Here is a 23,693-nt window from a genome sequence, read left to right on the forward strand (position 1 = left end):
TCCTTCAGCTCCTCTAAACTGCCAGCCCCTTACCTTTAATCTGTGCTCCCTAGTCATTGATCATTCCATCAATTAGAAAAGTTTTATTCCTGTCTTCCCTGTCAATGCACTTCATAATTTTATACATCTCAAGCATGTTGCCTTTGTATCTTCTCTGCCCATAGGAAAAACTTCTCTCCATAACTGAAACTCTCGAACCCAGCCTAAGCCTTAAATTCTGAAATTCTTTTGTCATCTGTTCTAATTCCTCCAGCTTTGACTTGGTGCATTTTTTTTTCCCAGTAATTACATTCTTGAGGCACATTGAAACATTTCACTAGGTTAAAGGCACTAAATGTTAGCTGTTGTTTACCAATCTTCTTTGCATATAACTTACAGAAACTGTAACTTTAATTTAAACTTTTGGATAATTGGGTTTTTTTTCTTGGTGATTGCCCGAAAATGACCATACTTCCTGCATCTAATCTTACCATAATTTTGATATAATTGATGTTCGCCTACGTCCTGTCCCCAATGCTTGCTTCTTTCTGTAATCCTTAGCTTTCGGTTTTGATAATTCCGAAAGACATCCTTGATGGTCAATTAACAATGGAATGGAACAGGTGAAAAATGATGCATCTGGACCATCGTGTTTATGTGAGTTTGAGCTAATAATATTCTTAAGTGAAAAGAAGCTTAATATTTTGGAATAAGATCAAAAGATTCTACAGAACTTTACTGGATAAATGTTTGAATGAACGTGTGGAATTCTTGCATTTGTATGGAAATTGAATTCTTAATTTCACAGATTATGAAAGACGCTTTGAGTGTAATCACTTCTTTAATTCTCCTTTTTACTACACTCTGATTCTGTGTACCATCATTTAAAAATTAATTTTGATATTTTAGTTTACTCTTGCATCCTTGATTTGACCCATTTTTCTTATCAAGCTTTTCAGAGGTGTTATTTTACACTTCTGGAGCAGATGGAATTGAACTCAGGCACCTCAAACCAAGAGTAGGCCCATCCTTGGTTTGATCATGTGCCCGATTGGCAGAAATGCTTCTGTTTCATTGAATGAATTGATTGATTTTTATGTTGGCTAACTTTATTACACTGGCTCGTACCTGTTCACTGTCTATCTGTTTATCTTTTCTCAATTAGTTAGTGGGATCATCCCTCATCCCTTCACTGAGTGGCTTTCAGGAGCAATTAAGAGTCAACTACATGCTGCGAATAAAGATCTGCCAGATTCCTTTCCCCCAAAGAACATTATTTATTATACCAACTGGTAGTAGTTACATGGTGTCCATTAGACGAACTTTGATTGCAGAATTTTATAAAATTCAAATTCCACCACTTGCTACGGTGGGATTTGAATCTGTGGTCCTCTGAACATTAGCCCAGGGCTCTGGATTAGTAGGCTGATGAATTTGTCACTATCCACCACCTAGCCACTAACTTTGCCCGTTGGCAAGACCAAAACTTTACATTGTAAATTAAGGTACTTAATTACAGGGATTTAAGATGGAACTTCTTTACCCAGAAAATAGTTAGAATATGGGCTGTGTTACCTCAATAAGTGTAGATGCATTCAAAAGAAAGTTAGGTAAGCACATAAGATAGATAGGACTGGAAGGATTTGCTTAATGAATTAGATGAAAAAGGGTTGGAGGACAATGGAATGCAAAACCATGGACTTGCTAAGCCGAATCAAATGTTTGAGTTGTAAGTGCATTTAATAATTTGTAAAATATTATCTTTATGTATTGTAATTGAAGGATGTGTATTTGTACCACTGCTGCTGGTTTACACATCAATTTAATGACTAATCTAGAAATTCAGAATCACCGAAAGCCTTTTGAAAGTGGTGGAATATTAAAATCTGTTAAACAGAAAACTTGTTTTAAAATTCTGTTCATGGCTGGATTCAGTTTTCAGCAATGGATCGCTCCTCTAACTCAAACTTAATATTTGATTATTGTAGTCTGTTCATAGTCATACAGCATGGAAACAGACCCTTCGGTCCAACTCCTCTGCAGCAACCGGACATCCCAGTCTGACCTAGTCCTGTTTGCCAGCATTTGACCCATATTCTTATAAACCCTTCCTTTTCATATGCCCTTCCCAATGTCTTTCATATGTTGTATCCATCTCTACCACGTCATCTCTCAGCACCCTCTGTGTAAGAAAGTTACTCCTTGGGTCCTTTTTAAATCTTTCCCCTCATACATTAAACTTATTCCCCCTAATTTTGGACTAATCCACCTTAGGAAAAAGACCCTGGCTGTTCACCCTATCCATGCCCCTCATAATTTTATAAACCTCTATGAAGTTACTCCCTCAGCCTCTGACACTCCAGAGAAAAAAGCCCCAGCTAATTCAGCCTCTCCCTATAACTCCAGTCATAGTAACAACCTTGTAAATCTTTTCTGCACCCTCTCAAGTTTCACAACATCCTTCCTATAGAAAGGCGACGTGAATCATATGCAGTATTCTAACAGTAGCCTCACGATTGTCCTGTACTGCCACATGACCCAACTCCTATACTCAGTGTTTTGGCAAATGAAGGCAAGCGTGCCATCTTCACCATCCTGTCTACCTGCAACTCCATTTCAAGGAATTATGCACTTGCACCCTGAGGTCTCTTTGTTCGGCAATAGTCCCCAAGACCATACAGCTAACTGTAAAAACCCTGTCATGTTTTGCCTTACCAAAATGCTGCACCTCACATTTATTTAAATTATACTCCATCATCAGCCACTCCTCGGCCCATTGGCCCATCTGATCAAGGTCCAATGAGGTAATCATCTTCACTGTCCACTGCACCTATTTTGGCGTCATCTGAAAACTTATGAACCATGGCATCTATATTCACATCCAAGTCATTTCTATAAATGACAAAGTTTGGACCCAGCACTGATCCTTGTGGCACACTGCTGGTAATAGGCTTCCAGTACAAAATGCAAATCTTTGGATGTAGGTTTGCTCACTGAGCTGGAAGGTTCATTTCCAGATGTTTCATCACCCTACTAGGTAACATCTTCAGCAGGCCTCCAGGCAAAGCACTGTTGCTGATTCCTGCTTTCTATTTCTATGTTTGGGTTTTTTGGGTTGATGTCATTTCCTGTGGTGACATCATTTCCTGTCCTTTTTCTCAGGAGGTGATAGATGGGGTCTCACTCGATGTGTTTGTTGATAGTGTTGTCCCAGTCGAAGTGATGTCTGTCCTTATCTGTATGTAAGGATACTAGTGAGAGAGGGTCATGTCATTTTGTGGCTAGTTGATGTTCATGTATCCTGGTGGCTCATTTTCTGGTGGATAAACAGGCAGAAAAGCGCATCCATCCTAAAACAAGCCAGACAGAGACATGCACGAGAATTCCTAGAAGCGTGGCATTCCAACCGGAACGCTATCAACAAACACATCGAGTTAGACCCCATCTACCACTCCCTGAGAAAAGGAACCAGAAGTGACTTCACCAATCCAAAGAAACCCAAACATATAAATAGAAAGCAGGAATCAGCAGCAGTGCTTTGCCTGGAGGCCCACTGAAGATGTTGCCTAGCAGGGTGATGAAATGTCTGGAGTGAACCTTCCGGCTCAGTGAGCAAACCTACATCCAGAACCTCAATCTGAGCTACAAATCGTCTCAAACTTCAATAATGCAAATCTCTATTATAACCTTCTTCTTCCTACCTTCAAGTCAATTTTGTGTCTGATTAGCTAGCTCCCCTGGATCCCATGCGATCTAACCTTACTAACCGGCATACCATGTGGAAGATTTGTCGAGTGCTTTGCTGAAGTCGATATAGCTCTCATTGTAAGAGCTACATCATAACTTACTTTGAAATTTGGTATTCTTGGATACTTGTAATTTTGTCTTGATGTGTACCAAACAAAAATCTTCAAATAAAACTTTTTTCAACTATACTCGCTCTAACTAGTAGCAGATTGTGAAGTATTATGTAATATTGACAGTATGATTTGAATTGTTTGTACCATAGTCCGTGCTAGTCTTTATGTTCCAAACAAAGATCTTCACGTTACATTTGTTATGTTCTATCATTTTGTCAGAATCTTCCATCTGTTACCTTCTTGTAATTATCTCATATTCCCTTAGATGCATTAATGCTAGTTGGCATCACTGCTTGTTGTATTAGATATATTCCAACCATACCCTGGAATGACTTCTCTCTTGAGTTTACTATTGAGTTTGTTAATGATTGTGTCATGTTTATGCTGTCACGTTCTGGATTCTGAGCCTGCAAGTGAATAGGTCTACAAAATTCTCTACAACTGTAATCTTAGATTTTGGTCATGTCATGTCTAAGTTTTCTCTTTCTAGAAAGAAGAACAAGATTGTTCAAAGTCTTAAAGCTTCAAAGTTCTGAATATTATCTCTCAATTCCAGTATTGTTCGACCAAATCTTGTTTTCACTTTCTCCAGTGCTTCCTACATTCTTTAGCTATAAACAAGGACACCAGAACTGTTTAGTATTCTCAAGTGTGTTCCAACTTGGGTTTGACAGAAGTTTAATATCCTGGCCCTTTGGAAGTGAGCCCCTAGTAGCCTTATGTAGGTGCAAACATCGGTCATTTGATACATCGTCACATTTGCCATTCAATGGATCATGCTGATTGATAATCGTCAACTCAGTTTTCCTTCGTTTTCTCCCTCATGCCTCTTGATTGTCTAAACATCAGTCTACCTTGAAAAGAATTCCTCCCTGTTACTGTCTTTAAATTGGTGCCCCCACTCTTGAGATTTTGCATTCTGGTTCTAGAGGAGAAACTCCAAGGGGAAATTCAACTTCTCCATATCTACCCTGTCAAGCCTCTTAAGAATTTGGTATGGTTCAATAAAGTAGTCTCTTGTTCTTCTAAATTCCAATAAATAGAAGCACCAAACTACTTGAGCTCTCCTCAAAAGAAAATCTTTCCATGTCTATGATCAATCTAGTGTGCCTTCACTGGACTGTGTCCAATACCTCCTTAGGTAAAGGGACCAAAATTGTTCACAGTATTGTAGGTGTAATCTAACTATTGCCTTGTAAAAATTTTGAAAGAAACCCACCCTCATTCCCCTCAAATAAAGGTTATCATGATATTTGCCTTTCCTAGTGTCAATTGAACTTGAATGCCAGCTTTTCGTGATACATGCACAAGGACTCCAAAATCTCTCTGTGCTGAAGCTTTCTGCAATGTTTCTCAACAAAATAAAATAATCTGCTCCTCTATTCTTCCTGCCAAGATTTTGCCCACACACCTGTCTACATCGTTCGGCAGACTCTTTGTGTAATCTTCACCACTTGCCTTCCCACATAATCTGCAAACTTGATGACAGTACGTTCAATTTCTTCATCAAAGTAATTAATGTATGTTGTCAATAATTGTACCTTTAATAGTCATCTCTTTGGCACTCCACTAATTACAGATTGCTATTCTGAAAATACTTACTTTATCCCAAATCTGTGCCTTTGATTAGTTAGCCTATCTTCTCTCCATGTTAATATGCTACATTCAACATCACGGGCTGTCATTTCATTAAGTAGCCTTATACGGAGTACTTATCTCCTGCCTTTTATATAACATAAATCCATATGTATGACACTTTCTAGCTCCTCTTTAACTATTCTGTTTGTTACTTCATCATAACTAATTCTAGTAACTTTTTCAGACATGCTTTCCCTTTTATGAAACCATGCTGATTCTGCTTGATTATGCATTTCTAAATGTCTAATATTGAATCCTTTATATCGTGCTCTCATGTGTCATTGAGAAAACACCTTAAGCTAACTGACCTATATATCTTTTGTTTTGTCTCTTTTCTTTCTTGAATAAGGCTTTTGCCTTGGACGTTTCCAAGCATCCTTACCTTCTAGAATATTGCTAGCAGTGCATCCACTATCTCCGTAGCTACTTCCTTTAGTATCCTAGGATTCAACTCAGCAGGTCCAGGGATATTTTGACTTTAGCCCATTAGTTTCCCTTGTAGTCTTTCCCTGGTGATAATACAGGTGTTTATTTCCTCCACAGTGTTTGGCCTTAATTTAACATTTCCAGAATGCTGTTAGTGTCCGTTACCATGAAGACTGGGTCCGCTACTTTTTGTCATTTACATAAATGATTTGGATGCGAGCAAAGGAGGTACAGTTAATAAGTTTGCAGATGACACCAAAATTAAAGGTGTAGTGGACAGCAAAGAGGGTTACCTCAGATTACAACATGATCTGGACCAGATGGGCCAATGGGCTGAAAAGTGGCAGATCGAGTTTAATTCAGATAAATGTGAGGTGCTGCATTTTGGGAAAGCAAATCTTATAGGACTTATACACTTAATAGTAAGGTCCTAGGGAGTGTTGCTGAACAAAGAGACCTTGGAGTGCAGGTTCATAGTTCCTTGAAAGTGGATTTGCAGGTAGATAGGATAGTGAAGAAGGCAATTGGTATGCTTTCCTTTATTGGTCAGAGTATTGAGTACAGGAGTTGGGAGGTCATGTTGCAGCTGTACAGGACATTGGTTAGACCACTCTTGGAATATTGTGTGCAATTCTGGTCTCCTTCCTATTCGGAAAGATGTTGTGAAACTTGAAAGGTTTCAGAAAAGATTTACAAAGATGTTGCCGGGGTTGGAGGATTTGAGCTACAGGGAGAGGCTGAACAGGTAGGGGCTGTTTTCCCTGGAGCGTCGAAGGCTGAGGAGTGACTTTATAGAGGTTTACAAAATTATGAGGGGCATGGATAGGACAAATAGACAAAGTATATTCCTTGGGGTCGGGGAGTCCAGAACGAGAGGGGAAAGATACAAAAGAGACCTCAGGGGCAACTGTTTCACACACAGGGTGGTACGTGTAAGGGATGAGCTGCCAGAGGAAGTGGTGGAGGCTGGTACAATTGCAGCATTTAAAAAGCATTTGGATGGGTATATGAATAGGAATGGTTTGGAGGGATATGGGCCAGGTGCCGGCATAGATGGGTTGGACCAAAGGGTCTGTTTCTGTGCTGTACATCTCTGTGACGAAAAGAATTTACTTGACTCCTGTCCCACTTCATGGCTTCCTGTTATGATTTTCACAACTAATTCCTTAAGTGGCCTGTGTTCGCTTTGGTGCCTCTCTTCCTTTTCCTATATTTGAAGACTGTCTTATTATCTGTTTTCATATTTACTTGCAAGCTTACCATTGTAATTTAATTTCTCCCTCTTATTTCCTTGGTCAACTTTTGTTAACTTTTAGGACATTCTGAAATTTTTGGTTTATCACTAATCCTTGTAACATCTGTTTCATTTTCAATTTGATGCTATCCTTAACTTTCTTTGTTAACTGTGGTTGGCTTATCCTCTTCAGAGAATCTTCTTGCTCACAGGAAGAAATTTTTGTTTTGAATCATAAACATCTGCCATTGTTTAATCAACCACCTTTTCTGTTAAATTCCTTTCCCTGTCCACTGCAGCCAATTTAGCCCTCATACCAATGTAGCTTCCCTTATTTAAGTTTAGCACAGTTTTTAACATACCTTCCTCACTTAAAAGCTGAATGCTACATTGTACCACTCACTGTTTAATATAGGATCTTTTATTCTGAGATCATTGACTAAACCTGCCTCACTACACATTTCCACATCTAAAATAGCTTGTCCGTAGTTGGATTCTAGGAAACTCTGGCATACACACCTTGAGTCCTTCCTCTGCTAATTTGATTTTTCTATTCTACATGAAGATTACAGTCACCCATAGTTAATGTATTGTGTTTTTTTACATGCCCTCAATATCTCTTGATTTATTCTCTATCCCACAGTATAGCTACTGAAAGGGAGGTATGACCTACTCACCTTTAACGTCTTTCTCTTGTAGAATCCATATGGGTGATCCAAGGTAGTTTCTTGGTATTGCATTCATTCCATTCCATACTAAGAAAGCTACCTCACCACCTTCTCCTTTCTCCTGTCCTTTTGAAAAGTTGTGTACCCCTGCATATTTAGTTCTTAGCTTTGATCTCCTAACTATGATTATGCCCAACAACCTCTTTGCTTCATATATCGCTTTTAAATAATGAACTGTTAATTTTGCCTTTTTTTCAGTTTGATCCTAATTGCTGCTGTTTTTCCAGGTTTGTATACTCTGTATCCCTTCCTGTCCCACACTGGGTATCATTACTGAAATAGTTGTCTGGCAAGGCTGTCATATTATTTTGCTTCAAATGCCTACATATCCTTCTCAACAGCTCTCCTTACATCTAATTCGTTCAAAACCCATTCTAAAGCCCTAGTTATTTGACCTGCCAGTGTACTAGTTTCCACACTGTTCAAGTGAAATGGATCCTATTGGAGAAGCTTCCTTTTACTGCAGTATGGTGCCAACTGCCTCATTAACTAAAACCCATTCCTCCCATACTAATATACATAGAAACTGTGGATGCTGGAGATCTAAAACACATAGGTAGAGGAATGCTTCCCTGTACTACTGTACTCTGGTCAGGTCACTCATTTTCTCTCTGCAGTCCCCACTCTCCATGCCTTCCAAAACCTTGTTTTTATTTGATAATTGCAGAGACTAAGGCTGCTCTAATTATCTCTTGAATCCCCATACCTACTTCACCTGCCCTGTCACGTCCCTGTCCCTGGTCACAGGCCAAATCTTAATTACCTCATGTGAGCATTATATCGTATCTTCTAATTCTCTCTCTCTTGCGCGCGCGTGCGCGCGCGCACACGCTATCCCCCCAGCCCTGCGATTACCAAATAGGGGTAATGTCAATGTCTGTGAGTTTATCTAGCGTGGCATATTCTTACCTGTATTTTTCTTTAATTAATATGGACTGTGGAAAAGTGTATTATCTTTGTACTACTTGATTTCATTTTGACGTTTTGTCTTCCTAATTTTTTCTCTTTTCCCTGACTGTTTCATTTTCTCTCCTATCATTCGCTGCTTTGTCATATATACTTCATGTGTACTTTTTCTCCCCCTTGAATTTCAATTTTACATTCGGGATGAATAAAGAAGGGTATCATAGTGGCATTTTTTCTTCTTTATAACTTGCTCAAATTATTTGTGATTTCACAACAGCTAAAAATCAGATACTCTCTTAAGTTAAGAAAAATACGACATAAAGTTATCCTGTGGCTGATTGAGCAGCAATTCCATAGCAGCATTGACAACTACCTAGGGAGGCCACCCATGTGTGTGGCTGCCAATTTGAGAGATGATGATTGCAGACATTCAAACAGAGCTGTTGATATAAAAATGTCAAATTAATATTTGGCTGTGGTCTATTGTTAGCAGCCTGAATTAGCTTTGAAATATTTACTGTTCTACTTTACTATAAGTTTTGACTTATGAAACCTTATCCCTGATTATTTTTACAATATTTAGTGGATGACTAATATATTTGCATGACTGTGACATTTATTTATAATCAGGAGAGATATGAAGGATTCCTGCCTCTCTGATAAGTCTGTGAGCTTTTACCTACATCTGAACTAGGAATACATGTTTCAAGATTTGAGCTAAGTTGGTTGATCCATATTTGGGAGTTAGTTCATCTTTTGTATTCATTTGTATGTATAAGGTTAGAAAACTTAAATATAGATATATGTAGTTGGTGGCTTAATTAATCTAAATTTAAATTATTGATTATCCTAATATCTTTTCTTTTTTTTTATTTGTAGAAAACTCTGAAGCAAGTGATTTGAAGCCGTTCTTTGATCAAACATATTCGCACATATATTATGTTTTCTTTGAAAATTTTGTGGCCATTGAAACCAGCCTAAAGCAAAAAGGTAAGGATAAGGGAGGGAGGGGAGGGGAGGGGAAGAAGAGGGAGAAGAGAGGAGGGGAGTGAAGAGCTTCATTTTCATTTGCAACAAGGTGTAAACATAGTGTTCAGCAGCCAGTGAAATATTATTCCCATGGAAGTGTTGTGCATATTACCTCCAAATAGTATCATCCTTTACACAGAACAGTGTAAGATCTCCAAAAAATTGTTAATATTCTTAGTGCAGAGGCAGCCTCGTTGCTGATTGAGTACATTTTCTGCATTCATCCAGAGAAGCAATAAAGAGAATAAATCAACCATCATTTCACACCACTTCTTAGGAGATATTTTTAGTTTTAGTTGCTGGCATATGAAAGGCTGACACTTGGATCAATGCACTGATTAGTAACCACGACAATCTGACTTTAACAAACACTCATGACAGTACCTTTAGCATCTTGATTCTGACACGTGTGTGTTATGACTCTCATGCAGGAACTTCTCCTCTTTCAATTCTGTATTACTTTGTTCTTACAGAAATGTGTGCAATTTTTGTGAAATGAGGTTCTAGTTCTGGAGCTATATAAGAGTGTGAGAGTAGAAAATCAGAATCCTGAAACATCTCAATGTTATTTTATTGTATTGCCCACGTACTGTTTCCAAAGAAACCTTCAAGCCAAGGCACACTTACTTTAGCTCTTAATGCATTTCCATTGCTGTGCCCTCTCTCTCACTGGTTCAAAATCGTGGAACTCCCTTCCTAATTACATTGTGGCTGTCCCTGTACCATTCAAGAAGGCAGCTCACTGCCAGCACTGCTGCTACTACCCTCTGCCTCTTGGTTATTTAGGGATAGATGATAATTTCAGGCCTATCCAGTGCCACATTCAATGAATTAACCAAAACACTGATATGTATGGCTTTGCACAGTCAAAACAACCTAGCTGAAACCTGCAAAACAATTCATTTATTTAAATGTTAAGATGATAAATGTGGGGAAAATATAGCAATAAATCTATGTCAATGTGCATCACAATGCTAGCTGTTTCTATCTAATGCAGTGTGCGAGAATTACTGGGTAAATATTTATTTTCCACACAACAGTAGTTTAGCATAACAGTTGAAATATATAACTCACTTGAGGCAATAAGTATTTTCAGGTTTCTATTTACAAGTTATTTTTCCATAATTATGCTTTTGAAAATCAATAATACAAAAGAAAAAAGTAAACCGATTCTACAAAAAAGTCTTAACTGTGACTATTTTAATTTTCAGATTTTTTGATAACCTGAAAAAATTCTGATATGAAAATATCATAAATTAATGTTTCAGATAACTAGGCATGCATACGTATCTTGAACTTTTCAGAAGAGCCATTTTTGAACAGAGGCAATCGGATACAACAAAAAGGTTGTCTTTGCAGCAAACACAAGTTGCTTGAATTGATCCCAGTCTGCAAAGCTTTCAGGGAGAAAATACATGATCCAGTTTGTGTGTATATAGCTTTGAAAACACACCTTTGTTCTCTTTTTTCCTTTTTTCTTTTCTTTTTCTTTCTTTGTTTCTTTTCTGTCTGTCTTTCTGCCTTTCTTATTATTCTTCTCTGATGCTCATTCTTGCGCTCTCTCCTCTCTGTTCTGCCTCCTCCCTCCCCCTCTGTCTCTCTCCTCATTCTCACTGTTTGGCTCTCTTTCCTTGACCCCTAACTTGCCATAGTTAGAGTTAGAAAGGCTTATTGCTGTAAATAGACAGTCCTTAAAGGAAATGTTACATCTGTACCATTATCTCCAGAAAAAAAGTATTCAACCAGCCTAACTGATTAGAGAGAAATGTTAATGCCAATAACTTGTATGCAAAATGACTTCAGCATCAGACCCAGCAATTACGCAACTGTGAATAATTATTTTTTCGAAATTTGCAGTTTACTTAGCCAAAGTCTTTTCACGATAACATTCTGCAGAACTGCATATTTTCCCCCAGGCTTGAAAGAGGGTGTGAGTGTGTTATTTTTCAAACACTGGCTGAGGTTATCACTAAGGACTCTCCTTCTCAACCTCTCTCCTTGCCTGAGGCGTGGTGATCCTCAGGTTAAACCACCATCAGTCATCTCTCTCACTCATGAGTGCAGCCCTATGGTCTGGTAAGACTGTGGAGATCTTACCTTTTTAATTTTAGTAGTTGGAAAAATATAGGAGAAACTAAGGACTGCAGATGCTGGAGATCAGAGTGAAGAGTGTGGTGCTGGAAAAACACAGCAGGTCAGGCAGCATCCAAGGAGCAGGAGAATCAATGTTTCGGGCATAAGCCCTTTACCATTAATTCCTGATGAAGGACTTATGCCCGAAATTTTGGTTCTCCTCCTCGGATGCTGTCTGACCTGCTGTGCTTTTCCAGCACCACACACTCGAGTTGGATGCATATGGACATTTAACCCTATTGTTGACCATCTTTGAATACGTTTTTTATTTTGTTATTTTAATATATCTGACTGACTTGTTTCTGATTCTGAACTAGATACAGATGTGGCTGTGCATGTGTCTGCGTTAATATATGCAAGTATAATATGATTGACAAGCTCACCTCCCTTTTAAAGTTTAAACTTGTGGCCAGTGGAGGAATAGGACAAGGAAACAAATCAATCCACTTCTAACTGGATCATAACAGTTTATTGAATTTGATATTTTAATGTTTGAATCTCAGACCTGTTCTGGTGGTGGTAGAATGGAGATGGGTTGAGGGACAGTGTTGGAGATGGATTGAGGGCTTTGGACTGTGAATTTTCTGTTTCCTCAAACTGAGGCTTTGGGTGGAGAAAGTGCGTGAATCACATGCAATCAGCATGGTATCTGATTGGCATTCTTTGACATCTTTCCAGTAGATCGTGAGGGGGTTCCTGTCACTGAGAACTGTAATGTTTGCACTCAAGTTTTCCAATGGTGAAGGTCCCCTTATTCCATGTCCTTTTAAGACTGGCTGTTTGGCGAGGATAGGGTCAGAATTTCTGCAGAATAACAACTGAACATTTTCATGATCTTAATCTACAACACATCCAGCATGTAGTTGGGCACTTACAATCAGATGAAATATTTCGTGCTGAGAATGGTATGTGCTTTTGTACACTCATCAAACCTGATTTCGCATAAAGGTGGCTATCTCTTAGACATTGCTAATTTTTAGCAAGTGTCAGTCAGTATAAAGCCTTGTTTTAGTTTCTACTGCATAATCATGATGAAATAATATATTCTAAGTTTGGGCATTTCAGCATGAAAGCATTCCTGTAGTGATTTTTACTATAGATTTTAAACAGTTGTTATAATGGGTCAAAGATGTTTTTTTTTCTCTGGGGATTGTCCCCTGTAGTGGTACATAGAATACTTTACAACTACTTTCCTCCCCCTAAAACATGGCACACATTATCAGTGGTATTAGCATTTCCTTTCTACTTTGCTACATAATAAAGCAGTCTATATTTATCAATGAGCACCTTCTTTGTAACTTAACAGTCTGTTGCCAAAATTCAATTCTCAGAAAATACATGATTTTCCACTTTCACAGTTGGTCCAGTAATTAAGCCTCTTCGGTTTTACCCCCTTAATTTTTTTTACCCATTACCTTCCTCAACATAATCCCTGTCACACAACAGTAATTCACTTTCGGTAGTCTATTTTTACTCAATAAAATGAATAACTTATTGCTGTAACTTGTAAATGGCTTTTGTCCAATGTAATGCTCCAGTATAAAATACTGCTTTACTAATGCAATGCATAGGTATGCAGAGTTCACTTGTGCACAGCACAAGTCCAACTTTTCCACTGCCGTGTTTACATTTGCACAATAAATCTACTGTCTCATATGTATGTGGCATTCTAGCAGTTAGCTGATGGAATGAGAATTTAAACCCATTAAGTAATGTACAAAATGAAAGTGCTGTTCTAGTTTCCCTGAGGTCAAAACATTAGTGCCATATTTAGTGTTTCATGTTGCAGTATTGGATAGTGGCAGAGCAAAATATTTATTTGATGTTACTCTCCAGATGATTATGTTTTAAAATGTCATCTCTAATTTGTGGTAAAACTAACTATGCTGGAAGCACACTGGTTCACAGTCATTCCTCTGATCTGGTTGCCATTGGGGTGGATCACTTTTCACATGCATATACAATAACTCAGAGTAATTAGACTGCTGCTTTGGAAGACTTGCAGAGGGAGCAATAAAAAGCAACTACTATTGTGTGAAGGAAGTATGCAGCTTGAGTGTGGAGAAGCAAAAATGCTATCTTGAGGTTGTTTTCAATTAGAAAAGAAGGGAACAGAATAAACCTCAACATTCAAGGAATAAGGAGTCACCAAGGTCAAACTTGATAAAAGTTGGACTTGGAAGACTAGGGAAGATTTCCCTATGAAAAGGCGACTAAATAAAAATTATTACCAGAAATTCATGGAAATTGTATGCCTATCCCATCGTGAAGATGAATGTAAAATTGAACCTAATTAATTATTCTGTGGTGGGGTTGTTTCAAATCTGCCCATGATTGGTGCAGTTTTTCCTATTAGGAAATTACTTTAGCTGAGGATAAGGTAATGCTACCTCAAGTGTTTTCAGAAAAATAACCTGTTGATGCTATGATGTTGAAGTTGTACAAGCAAAACAGTGACTTGGGTCCATGTGGTCCCATATAACCCTGTTGTGAAAACAAATGTCTCCCAAAAGTCAGAAACCTAATTCTGCTAATTTTAAAAGACATTGGCACACCAGACTGAAAAGAGAGTTCATTGCACTAGGAGAGGATTAAAACCATTTGCGGTCACAATGGCGGAGAAGCAAGAGCAAGGTGTGGCAGGGAGGATAATAACAGTATTCCAAACTAATAATGAAACAAAGGTAACAAATAATTTGGAGAGTGGAACAGCTACATCCAATGCTGGCACTGTAGAGCCATGAAGGATGCTGTTTTTGAGGTTTCAATTTACACTCAAGTTGACAGCAATCAGTTTGGAAGAAAGGAATTTGACAAGCTCCAGCTAGATGGTAGGATGAAAAGTTAAAAGAAATGTGAAAGATTATGAACCATGCAAATTAGGATTGATTTCTGAATTTAAGATGAAGTGAATTTAAGTTGTTTATGCATAGCAGTTCTGACCTTCGGTTTAACCGTTCTTCAAAATCTTGGAGATTCAAGACATGTAAATATAAAATGGAGATCAGGAGTTGTCATCTGAATGAAGTCTGTTGGGAGTCTTTCTTTTTAAATAAATTAAAATTGTGAAAATTTGGTTTCAGACTTTAAGAAAGAACAAAGAAAATTGCTGAATCCAGAGGATATAATAAATTGTGACAGGATTTGTTCTTGAACTGTAGTTCACAGCTGCTAGTATCCAAAAGCCAGATGGTTCACCAGCAATGTCAGTATCAACAAGATTAAGCAAATTGTGAAACCTTTTGGGCCTTCACAAGTGCTATTGAAAATCCAAATTGTAATCAATCAAAGATGCATTTTAAAAAACTAAATGAAGTTCCAAAGCCATGATACATACTGAGCATGTAGGCCATGCAGTCCATACTATTCAAAATGGGAGGAAAAACATTTTTTTTTCTGGAAAGTTTGAAAGAAAATGCCCGTACCAGTACGAAAAGAAACTCATGCTTGGAAGAGAGTTGGAACTTGAATTCATGTAAGCCTGACATTAAATCTTACTTGTCATATTCAGGCAGTTGTCATGGATTAAGTACACAAATAGGATGACTTGCCCAAGCTATAGAAGGCAGTAGTCAGATCACACCTAGAATACTGTCATCAGTTTAGTGCTGTTTACCTATGGATGTGAAGTAGAGCCACTTGTCAAATTGATAGAGGATTCCAGGAGAACAGATGATCATTTATTTCATGCACACATGGACAGAAGCTTTATGACAGGATCAAAGCTCACTTTGGTGAATTATGGCATTCCTTCAAGTTTTATATTGATTACAGCTTGCATATTTCAATTCCCACATTTCGTATCCTTGTGTCCCATTTTATCTTTGTTTACCACAGTGTTTGTAAACGTTGAGTGTTCTTCACTTAACCGTGACAGGTTGTCTTTCTTTATTACCTCCCACATAGTCCTCCACAACATGGCTTTCCTCCCATGGTGTGCATTTCTGTGGTATACATTCGTGTGGTTATGCTGAATGTATGGTGCTATCTGCTTTTTGCAAAATTCCACCAGGGCCCTTTATTGATGTTTGCTTTTCCCAATACCTTATATCTCCTCACATATCCTAGTGTAAATTTGCCATGTTTGTTTTCCATGCCCCAGTTGCTCCTTCCACCAGCTAACTTTTTGGGCCTGTCTCATCTGCCCATTGGATTTTTGAAAAATTAATTCATGAGATGAGGGTGTCACTGACTCGGCCAGCGTTCATTGCCCATCCCTAATTGCCAAAAGGGCAGTTAAGTCGCAAGTACACAGGGTAGTGAAGAAGACCTATGGTACGTTTGCTGAAAATGTGTTGCTGGTTAAAGCACAGCAGGTTAGGCAGCATCCAAGGAACAGGAAATTCGACGTTTCGGGCCAGAGCCCTTCATCAGGAATCTGATTCCTGACTGATTCCTGATGAAGGGCTCTGGCCCAAAACGTCGAATTTCCTGTTCCTTGGATGCTGCCTAACCTGCTGTGCTTTAACCAGCAGCACATTTTCAGCTCTGATCTCCAGCATCTGCAGACCTCACTTTTTACACTATGGTACGTTTTGGCCTTTAGTGTCAGTGCATTGAGTATAGGAGTTGGGAAGTCATGTTGCAGCTGTTCAGGACCTTGCTTAGGCCACATTGGAATAATGCATTCAATTCTGGCCTCCCTGCTGTAGGAAAGATGGTTAAGGGTTTAGAAAAGACTTTACAAGGATGTTTGTAGGGTTTGAGCTATAGTGAGAGGCTGAACAGGCTGGGGCTATTTTCCCTGGAGCATCAGAGATAAGAGGTGACCTTTGTAGAGGTTTATAAAATCATGAGGGGCATGTATGGCCAAAGTCTTCCCTAGGGTGGGGGAGTCCAAAGCTAGAGGACATAGGTTTCAGATGAGAGGGGAAAGATTTAAAAGGGACCGAAGGGGCAATGTTTTCACACAGGGGGTGGTGCGTGCATGGAATGAATTGCCAGAGGTGGAGGTGATGGCGGAGGCAAATGGGATAAATTAATTTAGGATATTTAGTCAGCATGAACTGGAAGGTCTGTTTTCATGCTGTACATCTCTCATTATATGACTAAGAATCAGCAGCATTGCTGTGGGTCTGAAGTCACATGTAGGCCAGACCAGCTATGGATGGCAATTTCCATCCCTTAAGTGCCTCCACGAGCCAGTTGGATTTTTCCTGACAATCAACAGTGGATTCCTAGCCGTCATGAAACTTCTAATTCCAATTTTTTTGTTATCGAATTTAAATTTCGAATCCGAGTGCCCAGCACATTCCTGGATCTCTGGATTAACAGTGCACTGTTAATAACACGAGGCCATCACCGCCCCATTACATAATTAAATAGATCTGTTCCCTTCTGTTGTGGTTTTACTTTTATTGCTGCTGCTTCTAGTGGTAGTCTCGAAGCTTCTACTAATTCCTTAATTATTGTCTCATGCTGTATATGCCCTTCTGAGATGATATACAGTTTTCAACTTCATGTTTTATATATATAACGACTTGTTGGGCTGAAGGGAATCTAATCATAACCATATAAAAACTTGATATATTACCTAATATCTAAATCAATGTTATTCTGCTGTATGCTAATCTGTACACAACATTTCAGTTTGTTTTCAAAGGTCTTATTTCATCTCTCCTTCACACCTGAAGACATGGATAGTCACTATCTATTATCTGTGATACTTTCCACCCACAGATTATCTTGCTGTGTTTTCCCAGCCTCCTGCTTGTCTGTCTTGGATTCTAGAATCTGCAGGTTTTTTTGTCTCTTTACATCACTGACAGAAATTGCTGCTAATTCTTAATTACTAGCATTTTGATACAAGTGCTTAACTACTGAAATTAAAGAAGCTGTAGTTTTCTTCCTTAAACTGCGTCCTGCATCCAACTTGTAGAAATTTCTTTTAATTCCTGACAATTGTACCATGCTCTCAAAAAGAAGCACATTCACTGTTTCTATCTTCTCATAATTCAATATTCTTAACAGAAATAAGAAAATTCTGCTGGTTCCCTGGCACTAACATCTTTGAAAATGTTACCTCTATATTTTTCACAATTCCAGATGCAAATAAACTAATGTGTTTCTTCTGAAACCTGTTTCGTTTGTGTGTTGCTTCAATTCACCCTTTACCTGATGTCCAAGAGTTTTGGCCTGGCAGCTGCAAGCATCAGGATCAAAGGAAGGTGTTCATTTAGCTCTGTGATTCATTTATTTTTCTCTCTGCATGCCCTTTCCTCATCACGTGGCATCAGCCTGACTTTTCGACTAATCTCATCTTCTTTGGCTCTGACGTGTCAAATATTTCATTTATCTGTATGGCCTTTCCAGACCACATGGCTTCAACTTCACTGTTGGGTCAGTACTCGTTGCAATTGTAAGATATTGAGAGACGATTTGATTGAACCACACAAGATTCTTGGGCCACTTGAAAGGGTACATATAGAGAGGTTGTTTTCCCTTTGTCCAGGTTTTTCCTCCAGAATTGAGGGCCTTATCTGAGTAAGGGTTCACCCATTTATGACCGAAATGAGGAGGAATTTCTTCTCTCTGGGGAGCGAATCTATGGGCGGCACAGTGGCTCATTGGTTAGCACTGCTGCCTCACAGCACCAGGGTCCCAGGTTCGATTCCAGCCTCGGGCATATGTCAGTGTGGAGTTTGCATATTCTCCCCGTGTCTGCAGGGCATATGTCAGTGTGGTGCCCTGGTTTCCTCCCACAGTCCAAAGATGTGTAGGTCAGGTGGATTGGCAACACTAAATTGCCCATAGTGTTCGGTGCGTTAGTCAGAGGGAAGTGGGTCTGGGTGGGTTCCTCTTCAGAGGGTCGGTGTGGACTTGTTGGGCCGCAGGGCCTGTTTCCACATTGTAGGGAATCTAATCTAATCTGTGAAGGCTGATGAGGCTATGTCAGTAAGTATATTCAAGGGGCTGAGAAAGACAGATTATTAATCAGAAAGGGAATTGATGGTTATGGGGGAAGCCAGGAAAGTAGAATTGAGGTTTATCAGTTAAACCATGATCTCATTGAATGGCAGGGCAGCATCAGTGTGCTGAATCGTTCCGCACCTACTACTTATGGTTTTATATTTGAGATGCAGAATGTTTTAATGATGACACTTTAAAGAACTACTGGTGCTGGAAATCAGAAACAAAATCAAAAATTACTAGAAAAACTGAGCAAGTCTGGCAGCTATATTCCCTTCTATCCATCTGTGAAGAGAAAGAGTTAACAAACTGGTCCAGTGACCCTCCTTCAGAATTCAAGAGTCACTGGACTTGAAATGATAAGTCTGCTTTCTCCCCACGAATGCTGCCAGACCTGCTGGGATACAAATGTTATCTGTAGTGTTTATTGTAAGATATTTGAAACATTCACAGTTTTGTGATTTTTTTGTTTTGATAGTGTTGATTTCATTTTCCATAATACTCTGATAAAGCTTTCTTATTTTCATTTAATTTTTGTTTGCAAAGGTAGTAAACGTGTTACTAACATTTTTTTTTGGTAAGTTTATAATTTAAACATTTTTCCTTTCAACCTGAGGCATTAAGAATCTTGGAAGCACCCCACCTCGTTTAAATAAATAAATAAAGAGAGAGAGGTCAATGTGAACATAGATCTATTAGAAAATGAATCTGGAGAGATACTTTTGACGAACATGGAAGTGGCAGAGGAGTTTAACAGATATTTTGCATTAGTCTTTATGGTGGAATATGCTTAAACATCCCATTATCATTAAAGAATAAGGGGGAGATGGAGGGAATGAAGTACCATCACTATGACTAAAGAAGCAGTATTGAGACAATCTAATGCGGCTAATGACACACAACTTCCCTGGCACTGATAGCTTGTGCCCTAGGGTCCTAAAAATAGCTGCAGAGATAGTGGTTGAATTGGTTTTAATATTTCAAAAGTTCATGGATTCTGGAAAACTGCCAGCATGGCACCATTATTCAAAAAAGTAGTGAGGCCAAAAGCAGGTAACTATAGGCCAGTCAAAAGTAACAGCAGCACATAATCTCATCAAAATCATAATCTCATCAAACAGAGTCACCATGATTTCATGAAAGTGAAATTATGTTTGATTAATTTGGGAGAGTCTTTCAAGGAAGTCTCAACCAGAGTGGATAGAGGGGAATCTATAAATGTGTTACATTTGGACTTCCAGAAGGCACTCGACAAAGTAACTCTCAAAAGGAAAAGTCATGAGATGATAGTTTGTGGTGTTGGAAATAGTATGTTGACTTACATACAGGAAACAGCATATGGGGATAAGAATTTCTTTCTCAGGTTAGCAATCCCTAATGAGTGCCATTTCACAGTGGCGGGACCACAATTGTTGACAGTACATATTAATGACCCGGAAGAAAGAAGTGAATGTACTATAGCCAGATTTGCAGCCAACACAAAAATAGTTATAATCTGGAAGTCTAATGAAATGTTGGCCGTTATTTCATGGGAGAGTCTGGGACCACAAAGCATAGTCTCAGAATTGAAGGACACCAACATAAGACAGGTGAGGACTTTCTTCTGAGAGTTGAGTCTCTTTAGAACTCCATGCCACAAAGAGCTGTGTCTTTGTGCATATTTAAGGCTGAGAAAGGTTATTAATCAGGAAAGGAATCCAGAGTTACAAGGAGAAGACAGACCAGCAAATGTCGAGAATGTTAGATTAGACATGATCCTCTTGAATGGTGGAGTAGGCTCAAAGGAGTGAATGGCCTCATTCTGTTTCTCCTATTTCTGGTCTTAGCTCAAAAATATGCCTATAAGACCATCTGTGGTATGGGTGGAGTGAAACTGAAACCTATCAAAATCAAGTGAAAGCTTTCATGGGTGTATACAGTAACTCTTAGTAAGAAGACACCTGCTCAGAAGGTTGCACAGAGAGGAGAAGGCAGAGCTGTGTGGCGTAACAAAAAAAACACCGTTCTGGTGAAGTGGGGTACGTTCAGAACTTCTTTCCTGTACAGAAGGAAGGGATCAGAACAGACCGGTAAAACAGAACAAAGACTTGCAAATGGAGGAGATCTGAGACACACACAAAGCATTGGGGAAACTCAGCAAGTTTGACAGTGTTAATGGAGAGAAAAATAGAGCCAATATTTTGAATTCAGTGACTCATCATCAGTTTGATCTGCCAGTCTAGTTCATTGATGGGGCCTGGAGGCCCATCTGATATTCTTGTTTTGCAATAAGCAATTATGTAAAGTCTGATAGTTCAGAGGGTCCTAACTAGAAAAGCCATGATAAACTTGCAGTGCTTTGGTTTTGATGGAGGGTCACTGGACTTGAAACATTCTTCTTCCTTCCATAGATGCTGCTAAACCTGCTGAGTTTCTCCAGACTTTTAGTTTTGCAACAGGACAGGACCTTTTTTGGAGATTTAAGAACATACACTTGCTGTTGGAAGTGGGTTGGGAAAGCTTTGATTGAGTGGAAAACTTTCACTGCATATTGTGATCAAGTGCAACAGGGGCAAATGAGTCTGCTGGAGAATAGAGAACAAGCTTGCATTTGTTCTTGTAATACTACTTGAAGTACAATGTGCAGCTAAAAATGTTGTAACACCTATTTCAAAGGAATTTACAGGCAACTTACCAGCAAAAAGTCTTTTCTTTCCCAGTAAAAGTCTTAAAATGTCAATCCAGTTCTTTAATTATTTTTATTGATTTGTTTTGGAAATTTGTGTTGTGAAATTCAGTTCTTGTGTGGACCAGAATGGTTGGAATATCTTAGATTGCATGGTATTTTATATATTAACTTGATGTATTTTGTGTTCCAGGTCACAAATCACAGAGGGAAGAATTGGATTCTATCCTTTTTATATTTGAGGTAAGAATGCTAGATTTTGTTGGCTGTTGATGTTCCGTTAACTGGTGTAATATCTTTGAGGCAAGAATTTTTAAAAATTTTGTTTGTAAAACAGCAAACGAAGTAACTCAGAGGAGCGAGGAATAAGGTGGGTGAACTTGTAGTATGGATTGGTACCTGAGACTTCGATGTTGTGGCAATTTCAGAGACATGGATAGAACAGAGACAGGAATGGTTGTGGCTGATTCCAGGGTTTAGATCTTTCATTAAGAACAGGGAAGGTGGTAAAAGAGAGGGAGGTGTGGCATTGTTAGCCAAGGACAGTATTATGGTGGCAGAAAGGATATCATCTACTGAGGTTTCATCTACTTAGGGAGTATGGGCTGAGGTACGACACAGGAAAGGTCACCTGTTGGGAGTTTTCAATAGGCCTCTGAAAAGTTCCAGACATGTAGAGGAAAGGATTGCAAAGATGACTCTGGATAGGAACGAAAGTAACAGGGTGGTTCCGGGTCTTTAACCTTCCAAATATTGAATGGAAATGCTGTAGTATTTTAGATGGGTCAATTTTTGTCCAGTGTGTGCAGGAGGGTTTCCTGACACAGTATGTGGACAGGCCTGCAAGAGGCGAGACCACATTGTATTTGGTACTGAGTAATGAACCAAGCCAGGTGTTAGATTTGGAGATAGGTGAGCACTTTGGTGATAGTGACCACAATTCAGTTACGTTTACTTTAGCGATGGAAAGGGGTAGGTATATACCACAAGGCAAGAATTATAGCTGGGGAAAGGCACTTATGATATGATTAGGCAAGATTAGGAAAGCAAACTGCAGGGAATGGGCACAATTGAAATGTGGAGATTGTTCAAGGAACAGCTACTGCGTGTTCTTGATAAAGATGTATCTGTCAGGCAGGGAGGAAGTGGTCAAGCAAGGGAACTGTGGTTTACTAAAGTTGAATCTCTTGTCAAGAGGAACAAGGAGGCTTTTGTAAAGATGAGACGTGTAGGCTCAGTTAGAGTGTTTGAGAGTTAAAAGTTAGCCAGGAAAGACCTAAACAGAGAGCTAAGAGGAGCCGGGAGGGGACATTAGAAGTCTTTGGCAGGTAGGATCAAGGAAAACGCCAAAGCTTTCTAAAGGTATGTCAGAAATAAACAAATGACTAGAGTAAGATTAGGGCCAGTCAAAGGCATTAGTGGGAAGTTGTGCATGGAATCCAAAGAGATGGGGAAGCACCAAATGAATACTTTTCATCAGTATTCACACAGGAAAAAGACAGTGTTGTCGAGGAGAATGCTGAGATACAGGCTATTAGACTTGATGGGATTGAGATTCATGAGGAGATGTTAGCAATTCTGGAAAATATGAAAATAAGTAGTCCCCTGGGCTGGATGGGATTTATCCTCAGATTCTCTGCGAAGAGGAGATTGCTGAGCCTTTGGCTTTGATCTTTATGTCGTCATTGTCGACAGGAATTGTGCCAGAAGACTGGAGGATAGTAAATGTTGTCCCCTTGTTCAGGAAAGGAAGTTAGAGACAATCCTGGAAATTATAGACCAGTGAGCTTTACTTCGGTTTTGGGTAAACTGTTGGAAAGGATTAAATGAGATAGGATTTCTAATCATCTAGAAAGGAATAGTTTGATTAGGGATGGTCAACACGGTCTTGTGAAGGGTAGGTCATGCCTCGCAAACCTTATTGAGTTCTTTGGGAAGGTGACCAAACAGGTGGATGAAAGTGAAGCAGTTCATGTGGTGTATATGGATTTCAGTAAAGCATTTGATAAAGTTCCCCACGGTAGGATGGTGGTTGATGGGAAATGTTCATTCTGGAGTTCAGCTATCGGTGGTGTACCACAGGGATCTATTTTGGAGCCACTGCTGTTTGTCATTTTGATAAATGACCTGGATGAAGGCATAGCAGGATGTGTTAGTAAATTTGCGGATGACACTAATGTCAGTGA

At 39.0% G+C, this 23,693-nt stretch overlaps 1 protein-coding gene across 9 annotated transcripts in view; it reads left to right on the forward strand.

Annotated features, from left to right (window-relative positions):
• The window catches only part of ralgapa1 (Ral GTPase activating protein catalytic subunit alpha 1), a 319,967-nt gene that overhangs the window by 6,018 nt on the left and 290,256 nt on the right, over positions 1-23,693 (forward strand). For all 9 annotated transcript variants that reach the window (XM_060829079.1, XM_060829081.1, XM_060829087.1 and 6 more), the window contains exons 2-3: positions 9,651-9,761; positions 21,701-21,750. In XM_060829079.1, the coding sequence (XP_060685062.1) occupies positions 9,651-9,761; positions 21,701-21,750 (161 nt within the window). The remainder of the gene's footprint in view (positions 1-9,650; positions 9,762-21,700; positions 21,751-23,693) is intronic.

Source organism: Hemiscyllium ocellatum, chromosome 8 (genome assembly GCF_020745735.1).
Source record: "Hemiscyllium ocellatum isolate sHemOce1 chromosome 8, sHemOce1.pat.X.cur, whole genome shotgun sequence".
NCBI classification, from domain to species: domain Eukaryota; kingdom Metazoa; phylum Chordata; class Chondrichthyes; order Orectolobiformes; family Hemiscylliidae; genus Hemiscyllium; species Hemiscyllium ocellatum.